The sequence below is a fragment of the Acanthaster planci genome, linkage group LG06 (assembly GCF_054643075.1).
Source record: "Acanthaster planci isolate LZ-2023a linkage group LG06, COTS_SCS, whole genome shotgun sequence".
Classification (NCBI taxonomy): domain Eukaryota; kingdom Metazoa; phylum Echinodermata; class Asteroidea; order Valvatida; family Acanthasteridae; genus Acanthaster; species Acanthaster planci.
In genome coordinates, this window is record NC_141782.1 from 11,054,338 (window position 1) to 11,076,041 (window position 21,704).

General features: G+C 41.7%; 2 protein-coding genes across 2 annotated transcripts; one reads left to right on the forward strand and one right to left on the reverse strand.

The window, feature by feature from the left end:
- Positions 1-681: 681 nt before the first annotated feature.
- On the reverse strand, positions 682-4,682 carry LOC110987833 (pyruvate dehydrogenase [acetyl-transferring]-phosphatase 1, mitochondrial-like). Its single transcript, XM_022250941.2, has one exon. It carries the CDS (start codon positions 4,277-4,279, stop codon positions 2,714-2,716), a length of 1,566 nt encoding a protein of 521 aa, XP_022106633.2. The 5' UTR covers positions 4,280-4,682; the 3' UTR covers positions 682-2,713.
- On the forward strand, positions 4,672-21,384 carry nfs1 (NFS1 cysteine desulfurase). The gene is made up of 12 exons (XM_022250942.2): positions 4,672-4,904; positions 8,798-8,871; positions 9,522-9,638; positions 10,458-10,541; positions 10,935-10,988; positions 11,989-12,087; positions 13,108-13,201; positions 13,839-13,973; positions 14,615-14,772; positions 15,377-15,648; positions 19,075-19,164; positions 20,023-21,384. The coding sequence occupies exons 1-12, from the start codon at positions 4,790-4,792 to the stop codon at positions 20,084-20,086; spliced, it is 1,356 nt and encodes a 451-aa protein (XP_022106634.2). The 5' UTR covers positions 4,672-4,789; the 3' UTR covers positions 20,087-21,384.
- The last annotated feature ends 320 nt before the right edge of the window (positions 21,385-21,704 follow it).

Consider the following 21,704-nt stretch of genomic DNA (forward strand, 5'->3'; position numbering starts at 1 on the left):
GAGTGTGTTTATTTCACTGTCACATGACCTGTAGCTGAAGTCATGTTTCATTTCTTTTGGCTTGAGTGGTTAAAAGGGCTGGTTTGAAATAATTTGTAATGATAATAATAATTAATTCATCTGTAAAGCGCAAATTTCATATAGATATGTTCAATGCGCTGACATTAAGCGTGGAATAATGAATACATTTAAACACGGTTGAGCTGATGGCTGGTTTGAAAGACACGACTGATGCAATCGAAGTCTATTTCAGTGGCTCCACTCACGTACATGTATATGTCTGATAGTTTTGCCTAGGGCCACACTGCCAGCTGGTTTTACAAGAACATGAACATGTATGTACATGGACATGGAATAAAGTGCCTGTGACAAGTACTGTAGATGCAGCCACTAGCTGCCTACTTCTCAATGGTGCATGTTATTCCAAGTTGGGACCATTACTTCTGAACCAACTCCCGGAACCTTGGTGAGGACATATTTCATGTTAGCACCACCATGCATAGAACATCTGTCTGACAATGCTGCACTTAACAAAGTAAGCCAGTCTGTCAGGACAATAGATCTTTGCACTGCTGACCCTACACGCTGTTAACTTGTTCCTGTTCCTATGGTGCTCATAGACAGAGGGCCGCAATTGGGAAACTGCACATGAACAAAGTGAGACGGCTTCAGTACAAAGGCTTATTGTAGCTTTCTTTTCTTGTTTTCTTCAACTGTCGCACCAACCTTGCTTCACGCTCAGACCAGAGACCATACAAATTTGTTAAAAACTCAAAAACAATCCAGTGTTACATGTATATTCTCCAAACTGCATACTGGAGAAAAAAAAATCTGGGTATAAAAAGTCTCCAAACACATGCTTTCTCAATACATGCTCTCTTGTATTCAATTTAGAAAGAACACGTCGGGCAAGCGCAAACAGAATTACTGGCGCTTTGCCTGCAAAGAACATTTCAAAATTGATATATCTGTCTCAGAGAGCAGATCCAAAGCCATACAAGTGTTGAATAATATACAATGATCACAGACAAAATGTTCAAGATTGACAGAGCAATTTCTTTTGGATGGCCTAATAAGAAATATTGTAACATTCACGTGCAGCGTGAAGGTTGGTTGACACACTATACATTTACATGTATGTCACATGAAAGCTTAAATGCGAAGGGATATTCACGTCGGACATTATGGATGCCCTGTAAATTCAGAGTTAATGTAAAGTTTAGTCGGACATCACTTTAGCATGAAGTACACGTCCATGTCACATGTATGAACCAACTTTAAGAGCCCGGAACTGTTTATACAGTGTACATGTGCCCACATTTAACCTTACGTATTTGCGACCCAGCATGACAAAATGAGCATAAAGTGGCATTGCGCACTTTCCTATTTTGAGGGTTCAAAGCCAAATATTGAAGGGGATGGCTTTTGTACAGTAATATTTGGAAATGTAATATTTTGAAAGAGTATTCCGTCTATTTAATTCCAAATTTTTTTCGCAGCATCAGATATTTAAAAATGTGATTTTCTCAGCAATGTCGATGATACTTGATAGCATTATTCGTGCCCGGTCAGAAATGTTTAAACAATGTCGGAAACAATGACACACAGCTGCCATAATAATGTTTCATAGTCGCCTTATACTTTTACCCCAAGTGTTCCATGTACATGCCACTGGAAAGCTCTCTTCGTGCTGAATTCAAAGACATCAATACTAAGTATCTTAATTTTTGAAAATTTGGACTTTCAGGTCATTTTGCGGTGGCAGGTCACATTTCAGAAAGTACATTCAGTATCTTTTACATGTCCAAAGGATGCAAATACAACACAAGTTTGTTTTGTTTATACTTTAAATGTATCAGCAAGACCCTTCGGTGTACATGTGGTCCAACATACATCCAGGTGGCAAAACACATGTAAAAAACATTGTAGCTCGTGTTATAGTTGAGAAGCAAATCAGGGTGAACGATGACAAAGTAATGTTTCCGATGTGGTTTTCACTTGCCCATGACTTTGAATTCAGATAGGTCTTGTGTTGTCTTGTGATGGTCTCAAGTCAAAGGGGTCTCGACTACCACACATGGACAGTGACTCCTGGTCTTTACTTCCCAGTTTTGTCATGAGTTCAAGAAAAAGAGGGTAAAAAAGACTGCTGGCGAACTCCATGCATGTGGGATTCTTGAGACTTTAGAGTATTACGTTAATTAAAATCTGACCAACAACGACAAGAATACTTGATAAATATTCCACTTTAAAAAGTACTCCATTAAATTTATACCACCTTGTGCAAGAAAGAACATTTACACGTACAGTGTATGTATTTGCACATTTTATATTGTGGGTTTTCAGCCCTTAGCTGACGTATATTTACATGTACCTGTATCAACACTGCACACTCAGAGTCGTCTGAAGGCTTGTAAAAAAATACCTGGATGTTGTGGGTAACACTTTGACTAATTAATAGACCTGTTTTTCTTAATAACTGTAGTATTGTTATTCATTTACATGAGTACAAAACATCAAATTCTACAAATAAGTAAACCTTACAGTTACTGATCAGAGGATGTCCATATTTCACTGTCATTGTCAGAAACACTTCAATCTTAATATCTACAGGAATAGCCATTTCCTTCGGCAATTACTGAATGCAAAGTTGAAAGCTTCATTAAACACTAAATCCAAATTCAATGGTTTTTTTGCTATTGTTGGACAGTTGTCATTGGAAGAACACAACTGTCACTGTGATATCATCCCTGTACTGCCTGACTACGTTATCTGGTAGACTCAGTGTGTTGGCCAACCGATGGTGGTCAAACCGGTTGTGAACACCACCCAGGGCGTAGCGGATCAGGTGGGTGGCTACGTTGTCATCCCTCGGCCACAGGGCTGCCTTGCGCCTGGACAGCATCTGGTGAATATGCTCAAGAGTCATGTCAGTGGACGGGGGGCGGAAGTTGCCCACTTTGTCACTCATCAGGAGGAACTCCCCAACCAGGCTGACGGCCTTCTCGGGGGTCAGGAAGTCCCACAGTCCGTCGGTGGCAAGAATGAGGAAGCGGTCATCCGGGGTGAGGCGGTGGTGGATCACCTCGGGGGTGGCGATCAGATAGGGCGGAGTGTGGAAGTTCTTGGGGATGACATTAGTGCCGAACCAGGGGTTCAGTACCTGGTGCTGGAGGGACTGGCTCCACTTGTAGCGCACATCCCCGAAGGCCCGGAGGGGGGCCAGCTCGCTCAGCAGGCGACCGTTCTTGATGACGGTGGATGATTCATCCTGAGGGTGGGCCGAGCGTAACCTTCTGACCTCGTCAATGTTTTGCGCATTGTGATCGTTTGACAGGGCGATGGCACTCCAAGGTTCGTTGTCGCTCTGCCGGCCGAGCACTGCCCGGCAGTCTCCTGCATTGGCCACATACAAATCGTCTGCTTCCACATAGGCAACACAGGCACAGGCACCAGAGAAGACAGTGTGGAGCCCCTCATCGTTGAATTCCCCATTGGAAGTGCTCTGTGCCTCGGTGGATAAGTCTTTGTCCAGCCTGTCGAATGACGTCATCAGTACGTCAGCCACCCTGTCTTCCCCCTGGAAATCCATCTCCAGGTTGTCCTTCATGTACTGCCCCAGACTGTGCCGGAACAGCGTCTGCCTGTCACGGGAGATGTAATCATTAGGATGCTGGTACCACTCAACTAACTCTAGCAGTTCCCCGCTGGCAAACATCCGTAGGGCCTCCTGGAGCACTTTGTATGGGAGAGCCTCAGCTGCTATGTAATTGAACAAGCGTTCGCTGACAACTTGGGCACAGGCTGGTCCGTGATGCCCGTCAAACACGCCGAACAGCATGGCCTTGGTCATCACACAGGCTGCCTCTGCCCTGCGATCCTCCACCGGGTTGTTTGACCGCAACTGGTTGGTCATGAAAGTTTTTACAGAGGTGCACTTGCTGGCATCTACTTCCACCGCAAGCTCATTCCTGTGCAGAATAGAGTTGACTTGTTCTGGTGTGATGGTCAGGTGGCCATACCAATTTTGGACCCCAGTTGTGTGAAACCAATGGACAGGCTGGTTGACGACTCGTCCTAGGAAAGTCAGTGGCTTCCAAGAGCAGAGTGTTTTCAGTCTATTTACAGGATTCAAGCATTTGTTCCAACATTGACCTTGAATTGCAGACAGCTTGTCACTGTTCGTAACATGACAGCATAAACTCCTTGTAATATTTTCCATACACCTAATTCCCACGGTAACATTCGCAAGCCTAGCAGCTCTTGTCAGCCGTGCCATTCTTACTTCTCCCTCGTGTCTTCACAGAAACAGTCAGTAGGCCTACATCATGCAGCTCAGTTGATGCGTTTTTGTAAACAGAAATCCAACTTACATGTACATGAACATCTGATGATCTAGGCCAACAATTTACACCCCCAAATCTGGCCAATTTCAGAGCTCTCTTCGCTGCATGATTTAATGTAACGTAGGCTAGATAATGATTTCACTCACCCAGCAATGTTTATTGCATGTAGATAATATTCTAGATAGACTTCACTGACAACATGCATGCCGGTTTTTTCCGCACCGGGAAACGTTAAACGAAAGTCCGACCTGCCCTGTGCCGAAGATATTAAGCGCGTCGAGCATGCACAACATTAACATTACAACATTCCCGGCGCAAACTTGTAGCGCCCTCATTTGGCACACACACTTCTCGGGAATTGGTGATGCGCAGCTAGCTGGGTTCGCGGTGAAAATCCTAAAACATCATCTTTAGCAAATATAAAGTATTTTATTTGATTAGAAATGTTGCCAGGAATCTGCAGAAGTACAGTGGGAGTGGTCAGGGGAGTCGCAGGGATTTCTGGGCGGCCTTATCTGCAGAAAGCTGCATCGTTCGGGACCGTCGCAGTGCAACAGGGTAAGAAATCCGCATGGCGCTCGCGCTGTCGGGCATGATTTCGACTCTGGCACGGCGTGTGTCGGGGAACCAGACCAGTAATTGCATAAGTTGAGAAAAATAAAAACAGTCACTAGGCCTACATAGTACATGTGCGTGTACATGTACATGTAGGCCTAGGTAAAAATAAATTTTAACAAATTCGGTTTTCTCTTTTGGGGCCCATTAGCAGCAGTTTCACGTTGATTGTATTAAAAGAGACTGTTAGTGTTAGAAGTATAGTGATCTGGCCTGTATACGAAACAAATTAGGGGGGCCTAGGGTTACGATTATTGTGGAGTAGCCTACCCTAAATTCGTGCATACAGCTGCACAGTGTACATGTATATTCGCACATCCAACTTTTTCGTCATTCAAGTCTTGAATGAAATTATGACACTTAATTTACTCTCAGTGATCGATCGTCACTTTCTACTTAAATGTTGGCATTTTTCTTTCTGAAGCTAGGCCTGTGTGCGAATTTTAAAAGCTTTTCCAATGAGAATTCAGGAAAAATGTCTGCAGAGCACAGTTTTACTTAACAGAAACTATAGCTCTACTCAGTGGAGTGTCAGTATTCTTCTTTTTATGATTTTGCACGGGATCGTCATACTAACGCTCCACGACATTTCATAGTAAAGTGACAATGGTTCTCAGAAATTCCCAAGACTCACCAAAAATACCTTTATCACCACCTACTGGCTTCTGTAAATGCCAACGTCAAATGGGTGGGGCTTCAGTGATATTTCTGACTTCAAAATCTGTTGAAATCCGACCATTTCGCTCGACACACGCACAGCACTTAAACTCTTTGCCGCCTCCTCCCAAATCAAATACAGGCGTGTAGAGTTTCTGATGCAATAAGTCTATGGTGTGGACAAGCATGGTTATTCATAATGTACGCATGAGTGGGCTTTATGTGGTCTGCACACAAGACTTGTTGATCATGATGTTTGGGAGTGCTACAAATGACTGTATCCTGGTCAATACGTCTTATGCCCCGACTATATATCAGCCTTTCCTGTGGTTTCGTTAAAGGACCGTGTTCGTCCATAGACTTATTGCGTCAGAAACTCTACATGCCTGTATTTGAATGGGAGGAGGCAAAACGTTGCTGTGCATGTGTCGAGTGAAAGCAGTCAGATTTTCGAAGCCCCAACCATTTGGCATTGGCATTTGCGGAAGCCAGTAGGTGGTGATAAAGATATTTTTGGTGAGTCTTGGGAATTTTTAAGAACCGTTTTCACTTTACCATATGTAATGTCGTGGAGCGTTAGTATGACAATCCCGTCCAAAATCATTAAAAGAGGAATACTGACACTCCACTCAGTAGAGCTACTTAACAGATTAAATACAAAATTTAACTGGCTGAAATTGTCTAGAAAATGGGATAAATGATCGCTGTTTGCTAATGATCGGTGTTGACATCAGATACAAGCACTGATGACGGCTTCGGTCAACTTGCGCCAACCACTGAGGGCGTTACAAAAAATACGGAGCCTGAAAAAGCACTGATCACCTCATATTTTCAGATATCTGTTGCCGACGATTGGCGTGGATTCAGTGGCATTGTATAGCTGTACATGTATTTCGGGAATTTTTTCAGAAATACTCTTAGAAAGTGAAGTTTTGTCATAATACCCAGATCGATCACTCATACTTATGCTAATTATGATTTATTTAAAAGAATAAAAATTCATTCTGCTCTGTAACTTGAAATTAAATTGAAAAAACTTTTAAACTAGGAGAACAAAAAAGAGAAAGTGATGGGAAGTCAAGCTATTGTTAATAAAAGTGTTTTGTTCAAACTGCATCACCAAACCAAAGTAATTAATGCAAAAAACAATTCCTCATTCAAGAGACAGAAACTGGCAGATTTTTCAGAAGTACATTTAGGGCATTACTGATACCCTGTAAAATGACGTTTGAAAATACGTTCCCGAATTATGGTGACGGACATGTAGGTTTTACTACAGCCGATCTGACTCAATTTATTGCAGAAGACATTGTTCCTGTTGCTTTGGTAACATCCGATGTTCTTCATAATATTATTCCATGTAGGATTGTAGTCAAACTTTCAGCTAATGAAGCCATGATAATTTAGTTTCTTTAAGAACAAATTTTGGTCTAAGTACTACATGTAAGTGTGCAAATTATGGTGACTTGTGGATACTAGCCAGACCTATAGGCTGACGTGACTGATAGGATGTACGGCTGCCGCTAATTTTTCTCTGCCCTATGATACAATAACCTAGTCATCTGATTCTGAAAGCGATATTTAACATGAGTTAGATTTACTTATTTTATGATGACGATGCGAAAATCGATGTGGATGATGTAGAAAAGTGAAATTTTTCTGTTATATTCCAAGGGCTCCCCTGGCACGTGTTGCATGCCGTTGGTGTTACCGTATTTGAAGTAGGCCTATCAGTCATGACCCGACTTGATCTCTCGCAGTCACAACTCGTAGACTGTCCTTGTGTTTGGAGAAGGCCCTTTATTCAAGGACAAAATCAGTCCCCGGAAAGAGAGAATGTCCCTCTAAATGGGGACTTTTTTTTTCAAGTGGGCTTGGTGATCTTACCATTGCTCTGGGGATCCTTTTAATGCCTTAATTGGATTCAGCAGAAACATTTCCCCTAAGCTGCCGTTTACAAAAAAATTGTACCGTTTACGCGTACTTCTAGGATTACCAGTAGGAGTCTGCATTGGCACGTACAGGGTAGGAAAAAGACTGCATCAAAACAATTTTTCTGAAAATCAATTTTTTATGATATACATTTAGTTAATCAAGTGACATGGCACAAAGGTCATAATAACAACTTAAACTTCATATGCATGGAAAATACAATGGATGGGAGAAAAAATTGATCATAGCATGTACATGTAGATATTTTTTACCTAAGCCCACTTGGAAAAAATGTCCCCTTTTTAAGGAGAAATTCTCTCTTTCAGGGTATGGGACTTCTTCAAGTACAGGGACAGTCCCCGATTTATGATATGTGTGCTCCTCTACTGTCTTACATCACTCTCCATGCTGTTTCATGAGTGTGATTGGCAGCTTCGCTTCTTGTAATGACAGTTCTGTTGCATGCAGTACATGTATAGGGTGTGCATGTTCTATATGGATGCGCTACTTAGGTGTGAGACTTTGCCTAGACTGATGTGCTACATTGAAAATGATAACACCAAGGAGCCCTCGCCATTTTACGAAAAATGGCACTTTTCAAGTCTAAGTACATGTACATGTACCTGCAACATGGTCCTCACACTTGACTTTTAGTATCTGGCATGTCAAGCATTTTTGCAGCCGTTTTGAAGGTGAAATTTGAGGTTTCTGTTGTGTCCTTAAATTATCTGTAAAGCTGCCACTGCAAATTTGCTTTAGCCCTGCTATGCTGAGATCATGTCCAAATGCTAATAAAGGCAATACATGTATTTAAGTACGGTCTAAGTTACTCCCACTAGATGCAGTGAAGCCTTAATTTACTTACAATTGATTTATAGGGAATTGCATGTACACCCTGGGACATAGAGCAGTGTTTCCAAAGCTTTGAATTATGTACATGTAAACATGAGTATATATGAAAATCACAGGCTTGTGAAAAACAGTCGTGGTGTTTTGAAGTGCGATTTTACATGAACTAGTGTGACACTGATTTTGCAAGAAATATATCAATATAATTTTCATACATGTACTGGTACTTACATGTACATGTACATTTCTCTCAATATTGTTCTTTCGTGCATCCAACTTTCCGCTTCTCGTGCGATCCACAACTTGTGTCTAAGAGACTGCCTCTTGTGAGATTGCTTCCACATAATTGCATGAGTTACATGTGTTCATTTTAATCAATAATTTTTTTTTAAATATAGGGGCTGAAGTTGCGAAAGAGGATGACTTTGCTGGGAGGGCACTCTACATGGATGCCCAGTCCACCACTCCCCTGGTGAGGAACCTTCATGGTTTACATAGCATAGGTTTCACCACAAAGTGACGTGTAGGATAGTTGTGGTACACCACCAAGCGACATACCATCCATAGACTTTGTACACAGGATACATCAATTCATGGTGCGGCAACTACCCATGATATGTCACTTCATGGTGCAACAGACGACAGTAATGACTTAGACTGTGTCATTTCTGTGCTGCTTGTGCTTATTCACCGCTGGAGAGCACCATGTGTGTCATTACTGTACTCAACCATAAGCATGGTGATGCCCAGATAGGTTTTGGGTAGGAAGTGTCAGTAGTTGCTTTCGTGAATGACTGATGTGTACTTGCAGTACACAGGTGTGAAAGAATGTCCTACATGTATCATGGTGAAACTATGAAATTCTTGTGATTATTGACATTTTACACACTTTTTTGAAAGAACACATTTTCTCGAGCAATGCCCACTTCAGTTTAGACATGAAAAAAAATTGTTCATATACATGTACACGTACAAAAAACCCCAATTTCTCCACATTGGATCTGGAACAAGATCTCAATAGTAACATTTAACTTCCACAAGATACTCCTATCCATGATCTGTACAATTCCACTCAAGACAGGACTCTGTCTTCACTGCAGTTTGATGGTGTTTGTTTTTCAGGATCCACGTGTCCTGGATGCCATGATGCCGTACTCACTGGCTTACTTTGGAAACCCCCACTCCAGGACTCATTCCTACGGCTGGGAGAGTGAAGATGCTGTGGAGAACGCTAGAGCAGTAAGTGGGTTGGAGAATACCTAGTCAGTTGGAAGTTTGATGAAGTATTGAACAGCGTGTTTTGCTCAATTCTCTGGCCCTCAATGGTGCTTTTGTTATAGGTGCACGTATGGGTGGATATTTTTAAAGAAATGAAAGATCTCAGGTTGCAGAGCAAATGGTTAGGGTCAAAAGATCATGGCATGATTTAAGCTCTTGAAATAATTCAAACTGTTCAAAGTTGTGTACGCTCAGCACATAGTGTCCCAATGGGAAATGGTTCAACTGAACGCGAACATTCCTGACTTTCAAGATGCTCCTTAACCAGCAGGGCAGGTTGGTTACTTGGGCCAGAATCCTAGTCACACTCACATGAGCAAGCACAAGGGAAAGGAATCAAACGTAGTGGTACAGTAGATTTAGCAGGGGATGAATGTTGACAAAGAGATACGGGCCATTCCATGAGGTTGGGGCGCAATCTGTGATGGTGTCCTTGTTGCATCGGTAACTTTTTCGACCTGTCATGACTTGCAGAGTAGGTCATCTACTCTATGACCATAACACAAACCTCCGTATTCAGCCATGCAAGATGTGTAACAATGTCAATTTTGAATCCAAACACAGGGGAATAGCTGTTCATTTTACGGAACCCATGTAACAATGAACGCCGTCACAAATTGTGCCCCAACCTCATGGAAGAACCCACACCTTTGTGACATTTCCTCGACAGAGCTTGACGAAGTGGGCAGCAAAGGGTCTTGCACAGGGGGCAGTGTAAGCCCTCTTGGCTTTTCCTCCAATATGTCACTCATGATTAGTCCTCGTGTTTGTACCTCACAGCACGTAGCACAGCTGATTGGAGCAGACCCGCGCGAGATCATCTTCACCAGTGGCGCCACGGAGTCCAATAACATCTCTGTCAAGGTACCAAAAACTTTCTGTTTATAAGGCGTGGAATTTCAGTGAAAGTAACAGTTTCCAAGGACCCCTTCGCCAAGGCCTTGGTCTCTTTTTGAGGTGTTCAAAAACTTAGATTGTTATGACAATCCAGCTATTAGATCTTCAAAGTCTACTCCCTAAATTCAACTTACCTCTGCCTTCCTGGACCTAACTGTAACAGCCATAGTTTTACCATTTCATCATAAACACACTGAAAACCTCTGAGGATTTTCAAACTCAGTGCCCCTTTACAAGAATATGCATATGTTTTCATCTAATCCTTTTTGCTTTTTCTCTGCAGAAATGAAAACAATTATGATTATGTTTTGTTGTTAATATTTATTCCCGAAATACCGATCCTCTTTTACACTTTCACAGGGTGTTGGCCGGTTCTACAAGTCCCGTAAGAAGCACATCTTAACCACACAGACGGTGAGTTGGCCTTCACAGTAGATCTGTACAGCATTATTGCATTTCTTAAAGACCTGGTGTGTCTGCATTGCTTTCTGAAGAGCTTGATGTCATCTACCGGAAAAGATAACTCAAATATATTACTGGAAAGCACACTTCCCGCAGAACTCACTACAAATGAAGATTTGGGCAGTTTTTATAAAATGATTATTAGGCTTTGTTAACCTGTGAAGCTTTTTTAATGACTACATGTATAAATTGACTGCATCATAGCTTGTGCCTTTGTTCCAAACACATGTTCAACTTCCATCTCAATCCGTTTCATAAGTGACTTCGTCACAAAGTTGGATGTGCCACAGTTTTCAGGCTTCCATTGGACCAAAGCTGAAGTTGCGTGTTAACTTCCGATTCCATGGTTCCGCGTTAACGGCGATCAATGCATGTCACTCTGTGCAGCGCATGTGCAGTGGGCGTGGTTTAAACTGAAATGATGTCACACTTACGAACCAGATTGGTCTTAATGCATGGCGACGAGTGAATGGATCTCCAGCCATATCCAGCATCAAGTATTGACTGCTTCCATTTCTTCAACTGTTGTTTTGAGGAACTGGTGACAAGTGCATTTAAAGTTTTTCACTCAGTATTTGTGTTTCACCTCACTCAATTATTGAATTGCACATTTGGCATTGGTCTGTTGTATTCTGCCTATCGCTAAACTGGCAAGTTTCTTCATCTTTCACTGCCAAGGTTCAGCCAAGTTCAATATTTCACGGCTTTTAACATTGGGCTACCAGCTGGAGAACTACAGTTGAAACTTTTGTACTGTACAAAGTTGAAAGTCCGTGTTCGCGGTGTTTACAGGCATGCAACTTATCCTCAGATCCGCTGATTTCCTTGTTAACACTTCGCACTCACGCCATTGAAAATTGGAAAAACTCATGTAAGAATTGGAATTTCCTTGTTGCTTGGTCAAAGCCAAAGTGGCATGCCTGTGTTTAGTTTCTTTTCCTGTTTTTGGCAGGAGCACAAGTGCGTTCTGGATTCTTGCAGAGCTCTGGAGGCCGAAGGATTTGATGTGACCTACTTGCCTGTGCAATCCAACGGCATTGTCGACCTTAAAGTAAGGCTTTGTTGGACCTAGGAGTAAAAGTAGGGGAAGTTACTGCATTTTGCTAGTGTACTTGCAGGCCTGAAATGAATCCATAGGAAATTTTTACAACAGCCGTAACTGAGATTTTTTCCAAAAGAAAATTGAACGTATAGAAAGAGGAAACATGCTTGTATCTTGATTAGCCAACGAATTGGGTTGCACCCTGCCAGAAAATTGTCATTTTCGGCACCTTTAGCCTCAGTTATAAGTCAGTATGCGTACAGTTTTTACAGGGCCAGCTGCAACTGCTCAGAAAGAAGTGTTTGGACGTTACGTTTTGGTGCTTTTCAATCATGTTTGGTATCCAGCATGTCTAGTTTGTGTACAGTTTTATTTTGTGCCCATTTTTTTGAAAATTTGTTTTGTATCTGGACCATTTGCAACATGTGATTGAAGTAACTCAGAAAAAGTGGAAAAGTGGCGCAGGTACTCTCACTTGCTAACTGGTTCCCACATCCCCCCCCATCTTTTTGAGTTCTAGAACTGACTTTCCTCTCCCTGTCACGGCTTAAACCCTGCTTCCCTGGTATGCATGCATCACTCCCCAAACTGTAAGCAGACGAGGAGAACACGGAAACAAGTGGAATAGATTGTAGACCATACTGAAATTACCGACGTTGGAAGTTTGGTTAACTCTTTACTTTTTTGCAATTTGAGAGTAAAAATGGAAGTAATAAATTGTTTACTCTGATAATTTCAAACTTTTGATTAAACATACCTCCTTGTTCTAAGCTGGATCTGGAAAAATATTGAACGGGAGGGTGGGAACGCATGCCAATCATAAAATAGTCTGATGCCGTTGTAATCAACTGTTCACAATGTGTAAAACAGATTCAGGGAATAAGATGTAATTTTAGCTTTGACGTGAATACGGTCTACGGAGAGCACCCCCATTCCTATTTCTCCCCATTGTTTGGCAGCAAAGCACTCTCTGTTGTTTGGGATTAGAGCACACTCATGTAACTTTTTGCTTTCTTTTTCCCCACGTAGGTTTTTGAAGAGGCTATTCGCCCGGATACTCTGCTTGCCAGTGTCATGATGGTCAACAACGAGATTGGAGTTAAGCAACCCATAGCTGAAATAGGTGAGATATCAGTCTGTAATTGTTGCCAGATCCCACAAAATGAGTCCTTAAGCAATTTTTTTTCCCAGTTCTTTTGTTCTTGCGTCAGAAAGGTCGAACTGGACTCTTTGTTTTGGTCTGGCATCCCGAGGACAAAAGGCATCACATGGGTGAAAAATGTTCTGGGTTCCCGTTGATTTTCATTGTTGCAAGGTTCTTGTAGACCCTTAACTCAAAAGTGGTGGTTCTGGCAACATCTGACTCATTTTTTTAGATTGGGCCACACTTCCTGGGATTACTGAGATTTGTTGACACGGCATAGATACAGGGTTTTCAGTTTTGATTTTGTCCATTTGTTTCATCGCAGCATTCAATTGTCCTTTTGTTAAAAGTACACTCAGACCTGTTGTGTCTCTTCTTTAACAACCTGTCCGCTTAGGTGTATGCACTGTGTTTGTGATGTGGTAATCCAAACCATCAGATAAATCCAGTTAATAATCTGTGCTCGACCAACTGTTAGAGATTTACCTTTCCCGTTCCAAGATCGTGCGACTAACAGAAGGCTATGAAATGACAATCCACATGTGACACCTTCCACAAGCCCAGTTTTGGACCATTTTTCTCGTCTGTTCATGCCTTCGTGCACTTCCCTCTCCAGGCAAGCTGTGCCGTACCCACAAGGTGTTCTTCCACACGGATGCAGCCCAGGCCGTGGGCAAGATCCCAGTGGACGTCAACAAGATGAATGTTGATTTGATGTCCATCAGCGGCCACAAGATCTACGCCCCGAAAGGTAGTGATCAAACTAGGTTTCCTGCACCTGCCCTCTTGAGACACTGTAACAGCTTGGAGAGGGTATTGATTGTGTTTCAGAGGTCTGAGTGAAAGGGATCGAAATTACACAGACAAATTTTACCTTTCCAATTTTACGAAGACAGCTGTTACGTGCCTGAAAAAAAAAAAAATTGCAAACCATGTTCATTGCCTGGCAGTGGATCTCTGAACCTTTTTATGTGTTAGACAGATTGCTGTGTGTAGTAGCCCCCAAAAGAAAGCCAATTAAAAAAAAAAAGATGCGAATGTGAATTTTTGGTCTCTTTCATTTCTCTTCCAACCAGAAGTATGTAGAAAGTCCCAAAAGGCAGCGTCACGCGTCAGTAAGGCCTGAAAAAGTTACATGAAAATAGTTTGAGGGCCCGAATGACTCCCCCCCTTGAAAATTTGGTTTTGGGTCTGCCTTTAGTACGTACGTGCAGTGTCTCACTCTATAGAAAATGGTTTATCAATATTAAAAAAAGGTCCTTCTCTCTCTCTGTTGGATGCTCAACTTTTAAGCCCACGATTTGTATGATAAAATCTGTGAACCATGATGTATCTCGCCCATAGATAACGCTGCGGTTGTGTTTGAGTTCGTATTTGCTTTTGCCTGGGCAGGTATTGGGGCACTCTACGTCCGGCGTCGTCCCCGTGTTCGCATCGAGGCCTTGCAGAGTGGTGGAGGCCAGGAACGGGGCATGCGCAGTGGGACCCTCCCCACGCCGCTCATCGTTGGACTCGGCGAAGCCTGCCGTATTTCTATGAAAGAGATGGAGGTAGGACACTGTGTTGTTTGAGCTGTGGTCCGTTGTTTGAATTTATTAAGGGAACATCTCAAAATTTGTCACTTTGATCAATTAAAAAAGCTCTCAAAATCATTGGTTGCTGTAGAAATCTTTCACTTGATGAAGACTTAAAAAATCCATGGATATTTTTGTGGCTCGAAAGTCAGGCGTAATAAGAGGCAGCGAAGGGAAGATGAGTATTGTCAGAATTTAATCAAAAAAATTCAACAAGCAAGGAAACTGGAGGCACCTGGGTGCACATGGTGCGATAATATAACCACATGGTGCAATCAATTGTTGAAATGGAGGAATGAGGGACATATTTAAGGAAGCATTTTCTTCCAGATTTGACAGTTGCCTCAAATCTCACCCCTGTAGATGATTAGCCCAAGGGTCCGTCACTACTGGCTTGGTTGAGTTGGTTCTCACATTGTTGTTACTTTTGACGTTTTGAAAAAGGTTGGGCAACGTGTTACAAAAGGGTAATATGCGGAAGGCACCTGGTCTGTGCCACCAATTTGTTGAGCATCCAATCTCCACACGAACCAACAGCAAGGAGACACCAACACCAACACTCATTGTTTTTTGCTCCCAGTACGACCATAAGCGTATCTCCGCCCTGTCGGAACGCCTCATCTCCAAGGTGACTGGCCAGGTCTCGGATGTGATCCAGAACGGTGACCCTGAGCAGCGCTACCCGGGCTGCGTCAACCTCTCCTTCGCCTACATCGAGGGGGAGTCACTGCTGATGGCCCTGAAGAGCGTGGCCCTGTCATCGGGCAGTGCCTGCACCTCGGCTTCCCTGGAGCCCTCCTACGTGCTGCGGGCCATCGGAGCCGCTGAAGACCTGGCTCATTCTTCCATCAGGTAACTTGGGTAAAAACATGTCAGACGTTAGTTAATGGGAGATAATATCTTAGTTAATGGGAAGATATTTCAGAAATGTAGGGATGAAATGCTGAGAATATGTTCTTGAACTTTCTCCTTCAAGAATGCAACTTTCCCTTGGATGAGCAGATTTCCTAACGTTTTTTACTTCCCATTACAAGTTGGAAAATGTTGTAGCAAGTCCGCGTACTTCTTTGAAATTCCCCTGTTATTGTTGACCTCCATTTGTATGCCTACTCCTTGATCCTTCAAAGGTCCACCGAGACATTCAAAAGTTTTAATACAAGATTGACAAAGACAGAGCCACTATTACAGTACATACCATATGTGACCCACTCCATGAAAATGAGTCTTAAGTCGCCAAGGCCACTTCTGGAGTTTTCATTTGTATTGGAAAGAGCAAATGGACGTTTTTTGTTTTGATGTATCACTCAGTTTGGCGTCTTGATGAAAGTGGATACTCCATGGTGAAAAATGCTACGGGTTCCTATCGATTTACAAAGTGCAGAATTATTCTAAAGGACTTTTTACTCCAAAGTGGCTCTGGAAACTTGAGACTCATTTTCACAAAGTGGGTCACATATTACTGACTTAATGCCTTGGCAGTTATAAGCTTTAACCCACAAACAGCTGGGGTTTGTATTTTTCTGATTTGGCTGCAGTGTTTTTTTCAGGAGCTGAGCCTTTAATAGTTTTTAGAGAAAACTTTGCTGTCATTTGACACCACCTTTGTGAAACTCAAACATACCATTCGGGGCTCGAAATTAGGCTTATCATCACGGGAGCAAGTACTCGCTCCCTAGACAGCTGAAGTAGTCAGTTTATGTGAGCAAGTAGCTTCCATATACCATATATGATCTAGAAAATTAAACAAATTAAAGCGAAACAAAATAATAGTTGTACATCGTATTACCATGATTACATTGAAAAAATAGTTTGGGAAGGTTGGTAGTTTTTCCTTTTTTTTTCTTCTAAAGTTTTTGGGTTAGAAATTCAACATGCAGAATTTTTTTTGTAAACTAAAAAGTGATTTTGATGGTCAATGGTGTATTTCATCTACTGTTTTTGTGCGGATTTGTAACTGGAGGGTTGGTCTTGTCAAAGATTGTATCCAGGTCAGATTCTCTCTGGACAAGTATTCATTTGTGTTGTAATGACATTTCAATAAGTTAACGTCCAAAAATTGTTTGAAAGCTCGTACACAAAACGATGCACATACTGGCGATGATGCACACTTTGTGTACTCCGGCCCGTGCCAGTTGTAACAAAACCCTCTATAGGCGAAAGCGAAAACGAACTAACCTAAATGTCGAAACATAAATTCACAGTGACATGTATGTGTGCTACAGTGAGCCGAGATTGTCAGTCACAGCATCCGCTCCCGCAGGAATGGCTGTAATGAGTCCCACAGACACATGTATGAATACTGATGTTTCATTGGCAGCCAGTCACAACCCAATGACCAAATGGTCCCCAAATGCTATTATACACAAGGTTTGCACTTTGAGCTGGCCGGTAATACAGCAGATACATATCAATGTACGCATGTACATGTACTCTGAGTATATAAAATGTACGTGTACAGTAGTTTCAGTCGCATGCATTATGGAACTTCAGTGCTGTTGGTCCTGGCCGCGTGTGTAAGACCTGCCGCTGGCGCTCGGTACAGTGACATCCCAAAAAAATTTTACTTATGTTGTGGTTTGGTGACAAGTGTGATCTGAAGTAAAAAAGTTCAGGTATTTTTCACGGCAAGAATACAAACACGTGTGCGTTAGTACTTGAGCCTTTCTTTATAATTTTGGGGCGCATTTATGAGACAAACTGGCACTTATTAGCTACATTTGCCCTCTAATTTCGAGCCCTGTGTTCTTGCGCAGTGCACATTTTCCCAGACAGGTCAGCCAAAAATGTATACTTTTTCCACTGCAGTTCTCAATGCACGTGGGCTGGCACGCATGTAGCCTTGAACTTCAAATGACCGTAGCAACAAAGCTGCATGCCTGATTGAGTTCAAACTTTTGTAATGATAAGTAATGTCTTCACACGCATGCCAAGTTTAAAAAAATTGAGATTGGCACAGCCACATTCCACCACCTCGGAGCTCTGAGATGGGCCAAAATAACGTTACTCTTTGATGGTTAAAGAGCCCTTTTTTTTTTAACTTTCCTCCAAGGGAGGGGTGTTTGGCTCTGTTCCTTCTCAATTTTTGTTGATATCTTGCAAGAATTTGAAGACATCTATTGCGGAGTTTTAATTCATTTAGATACAAGGGTTCTGATTTAGGGTCATTTACAGTTCATGTATCCATTTGAATTGGCCCGTGAGCCTGTGATCCCATGTCAGTGGGAGATTATATTTTTTGCTGACTTGCTTTTGGAAATTGGTATTTTGTGAAATCTTGGCTGTGCATTACCCATTTTTTTTTCACTTGCCATGCAAGGTATCTGTAATGGGTAAAAGTATTACATTTCAATGAAATCGAATACAGGATTTTGTTGTTCTGGCTATTTATAGTTGCACCCTCATGCATGTCCTGCTGTGGGCTCTTCATCAGTGGAAAGAGCTAATGTTTTTGCTGACCAGTCTTGGAAATATCGTGCATACGGTGTGTCCAATTTTCATCAAAGTGATGTCAAAATAATCATACGATACTACTTAGGCAAAAAAGATGCATTCCTCGACATCGAGGAAAATGTGGAGGGTTTGGCCTCAGCATTTTCTGGGGTTATTCAGAGGATTAAGAAACCTACCCAACAAAGATAAACAAAGAAAGATGGTCAGAAGACACTGTGTGCCCCCTGAATGCCCGTGTTGCCTTTGTTGCATACTCTGTGTAGCAATGTCACCTTAAAGAGCAGATATGGGGGGCAACTTTTTGTTCTTTAATTCTTGAGTGCCTTTCTCAACTACAAACAGTGGAAAGGCACATCACTGTAAAGTACATGAACATTGAATGAATTTCCCCTAAGACTTTATTTCAGCAGAGTAGATTCCCCGCCTAGGCTGCTACTTCTGTCAGTTTGGATCGATGGTACATGTACAGAACTATACATATTGAACATTCCATGTTAACGCTTACACTGCCACCAACGGCGGCCAAATAGAATAACCAATTTTTTTGGCCGAAAACTTGTCGGAAACAATATGATCCTTGTTTTCTGCAGGTAACCTTATTTTTGATGTAGACCTTAATATTAATGTGACCTTAATGACAGTGCAACTCCTTGGGGAACGGAAGTTTCATTCTGAAACCTCGGCCTTAGGCCAGCTTCATTAGAGAGTCATTGTGTTCATCAACACTCCAGGCACACTTTGCCTGTCATGTCTCTCCAAGACGGTGACGTCAGCGCCGCCCTTTACATTTGTTTTTTGTCTCTTGTTTCATTTCTCACCTCCCGCTAGGTTCGGCATTGGTCGATTCACCACAGAAGAGGAAATTGATTACACGGCAGAGCAGTGCATTAGGAACGTCAAAGCCCTCAGGGAAATGAGGTAGGTTTGATGATGTTGGTGGGAGCATAAGAGAAATTACACTGTTACAATCCCGAGCTAATTAATTTCTCCTGCACACGGACCACCTTAATGCTTAGGGCTTAACAAAAGAGATTCTCAGCACACGGAAACGTTATGTAACTAGAAAAAAAGGAGTGTTACATAAGTGGCGTGAAATGCTACAAATGTTTAACATGTTGAAAGAAAATATGGTATTTCTGTTATTTTGTGTTTCGTTGTATCTAATTTTATGCTGTTTATTCTCCCTACTGAAATGAATAATGAATGAATAATAAGTGATACATTATTCTAGAAAGGAGCACAGCATCCCTCAGTGTGCCCTGTGTTTGTTTGGTTTATCATCTCTGCATGAGGTTACAAACCATGCTGGGGGGGATTAGAAGTTGTATACCCTTTGAGGAAGGTTAAAGATGTTTGCAGTACTTGTCACAGGCACCACCTTTTGTGCAAGAGGAAAGATCTAAATTAGGATTGGCCGATTTGAAGTCAGTACTGATTTCATTCACTAAATTAAGTAGTAGGTTTCTTTGAAATTGTTGATTCATTTTTTTTTTAAAGGCAAGAAGTGTGCAATTGTTTTCAGGTTTTAAAATGATTTACGTGTTTTTCCAGTTTTTGCACATTTTAAAGCGGCAAATACACATTTAATAGAAAGGAATCATCAACTCTGATTTGTATGCTACAAAAATGGTGAAAACTGTGGATGGCCCTTTAATGCCCGTTGAAACCAATTTTCCTTTGTTGAAATGCTTTAGAAAGGCGCCGTTCTGCATTTGTCAATGGAATTGAATTGGATGGAATTGAATTGTTTTGTTCTTTCTTCCATTTGTCTTCCAGCCCTCTGTGGGAGATGGTACAGGAGGGTATTGATATCAAAGAGATTCAGTGGTCCCAGCACTAGAAAAGGTCAGATCGGCATGGAGGTCGGAACGTGAAGTGATCTCGCAAGCTTTGCCTGAGGTCACAGTCAGCTGTGTTATTTAAAAAAAAAAAAAAAAAGGGGGTTAAATGCCACGATATATCACCGAGATGAACACGTGGCGTGTGCAACACAGAGTAACCAAAATTGAGTCGTCAGCAAACATGAGAGTGAGCCCAGTTTGAGCTGAAAATTGACCATGGAGAGAAACTGAGTGAAACAGGTGCAACTGTTCCTCATTGTGTTTACAAAGAAGTCTGAGGAGAGACTGTTACCATGGTGGCACTGCACTCACAATGCATGCTGCATGCATGCATAAACTTGACTCTCATGTGCATTTTTGGCGACAGACAATACTGTATTGGCTGTGACACACGTGGAGTAATGTCCTTCTCCTCTTCTATTCAATTTCTGGACAAATCTACAGACAACCATATGATTTACTGCACTATTACCCGTATCACCACTGGGCAACAAGGCTTTCTTCTCAATCCTTTGTGAAAGGAGGTTTTTAATCATCAGTAATCAATCCTTCCCTAAACAATATCTTTTATGAGGTGGTTGGTGATTGCTTTAAAGGTTTGACTCTTGTAAAATGATGTCTGTTATCCAGTTTACTCACAGCCAGTCATTAGCATTTGCACGGATGAATGGATCAATATTTGTATGGTGTAAAATTCACACCATTATGTCTTTTTTGTTAATTGTACTGACTCTGCGTCTCAAATACATATGCCCTTCTGTTAAGTGATTGACACTACAACTTTGTATGGTGTGTGGGAAAAATAAGGTGTGAATAAAGCACTGTAAATAATATGTAAAAACTATAAATATTTTCTGGTAATTTAGTTTTTTCTTATTTCAAGTCCAATGACCCTTTTGTTTTTAATCTTTATTAAAGTGTCAGGTGTACCTTATGTATGTCGAGTTACAAAGTCGTTTATGAGGTTGTAATCAGTACCCCTTGGTAAGGACCGACGCTGTGTGTAATTTGTGTTGCATAGAATATCGTTTACTAGCCTCCAGCACTTTCAAATATCGTCAAACACAGGATATCAGATAAAGAAATCCGAAATATGGAATGCATACAGCGTGTTTGTAAGTTGTGGCATGTGAGTCTAGGCAAACACCATTCTGCATGGAGTGCATGCGCTTGACATTAAAGGGTCCGTGAAAAGTGTTTTTTAGTTGTTATAATTGGATTTTTTTTGCTTTTTTAAACGAAATACAGGTTGTAAAAGTTGTTGTTTTGATTAATAAATGGGAGACATAAAATTGCAGGTTTTTGGTGAAACGGTCCTGCCCCGCCCGCCCGAGAGGTATCTCATTGACGTAGAACATTTGCATATCCGTGAGGTACATTTGAGAAGACATTGTCGCCCGTTGGCAGCGTGTTAATGCATGTCTTGAGTCCCGTTCGGAAAATTCAGTCCTATTTTGGATGTTTTAGAGATCATGCCGATCAGATTTATTGCAGGCAGCGGCAACATTCTTAAAGATTGGATAAGCCCGCCAAACTTTCCAACCAAAGCGAAATTTAAACGAATTTGGACATCAAAAGTCAGAGATAGAAAGCTTAAGCTGTGCAGAGCGTATTTTT

Coding starts and splice junctions, on each gene's coding strand:
- LOC110987833 (XM_022250941.2), bottom strand. CDS start 4,279: ATGGCACGGCTGACAAGAGCTGCTAGGCTTGCGAATGTTACCGTGGGA.
- nfs1 (XM_022250942.2), top strand. CDS start 4,790: ATGTTGCCAGGAATCTGCAGAAGTACAGTGGGAGTGGTCAGGGGAGTC. Junction 12,088..13,107: donor ACGGCATTGTCGACCTTAAA/GTAAGGCTTTGT, acceptor TTCCCCACGTAG/GTTTTTGAAGAGGCTATTCG. Junction 14,773..15,376: donor TTTCTATGAAAGAGATGGAG/GTAGGACACTGT, acceptor TTTTGCTCCCAG/TACGACCATAAGCGTATCTC.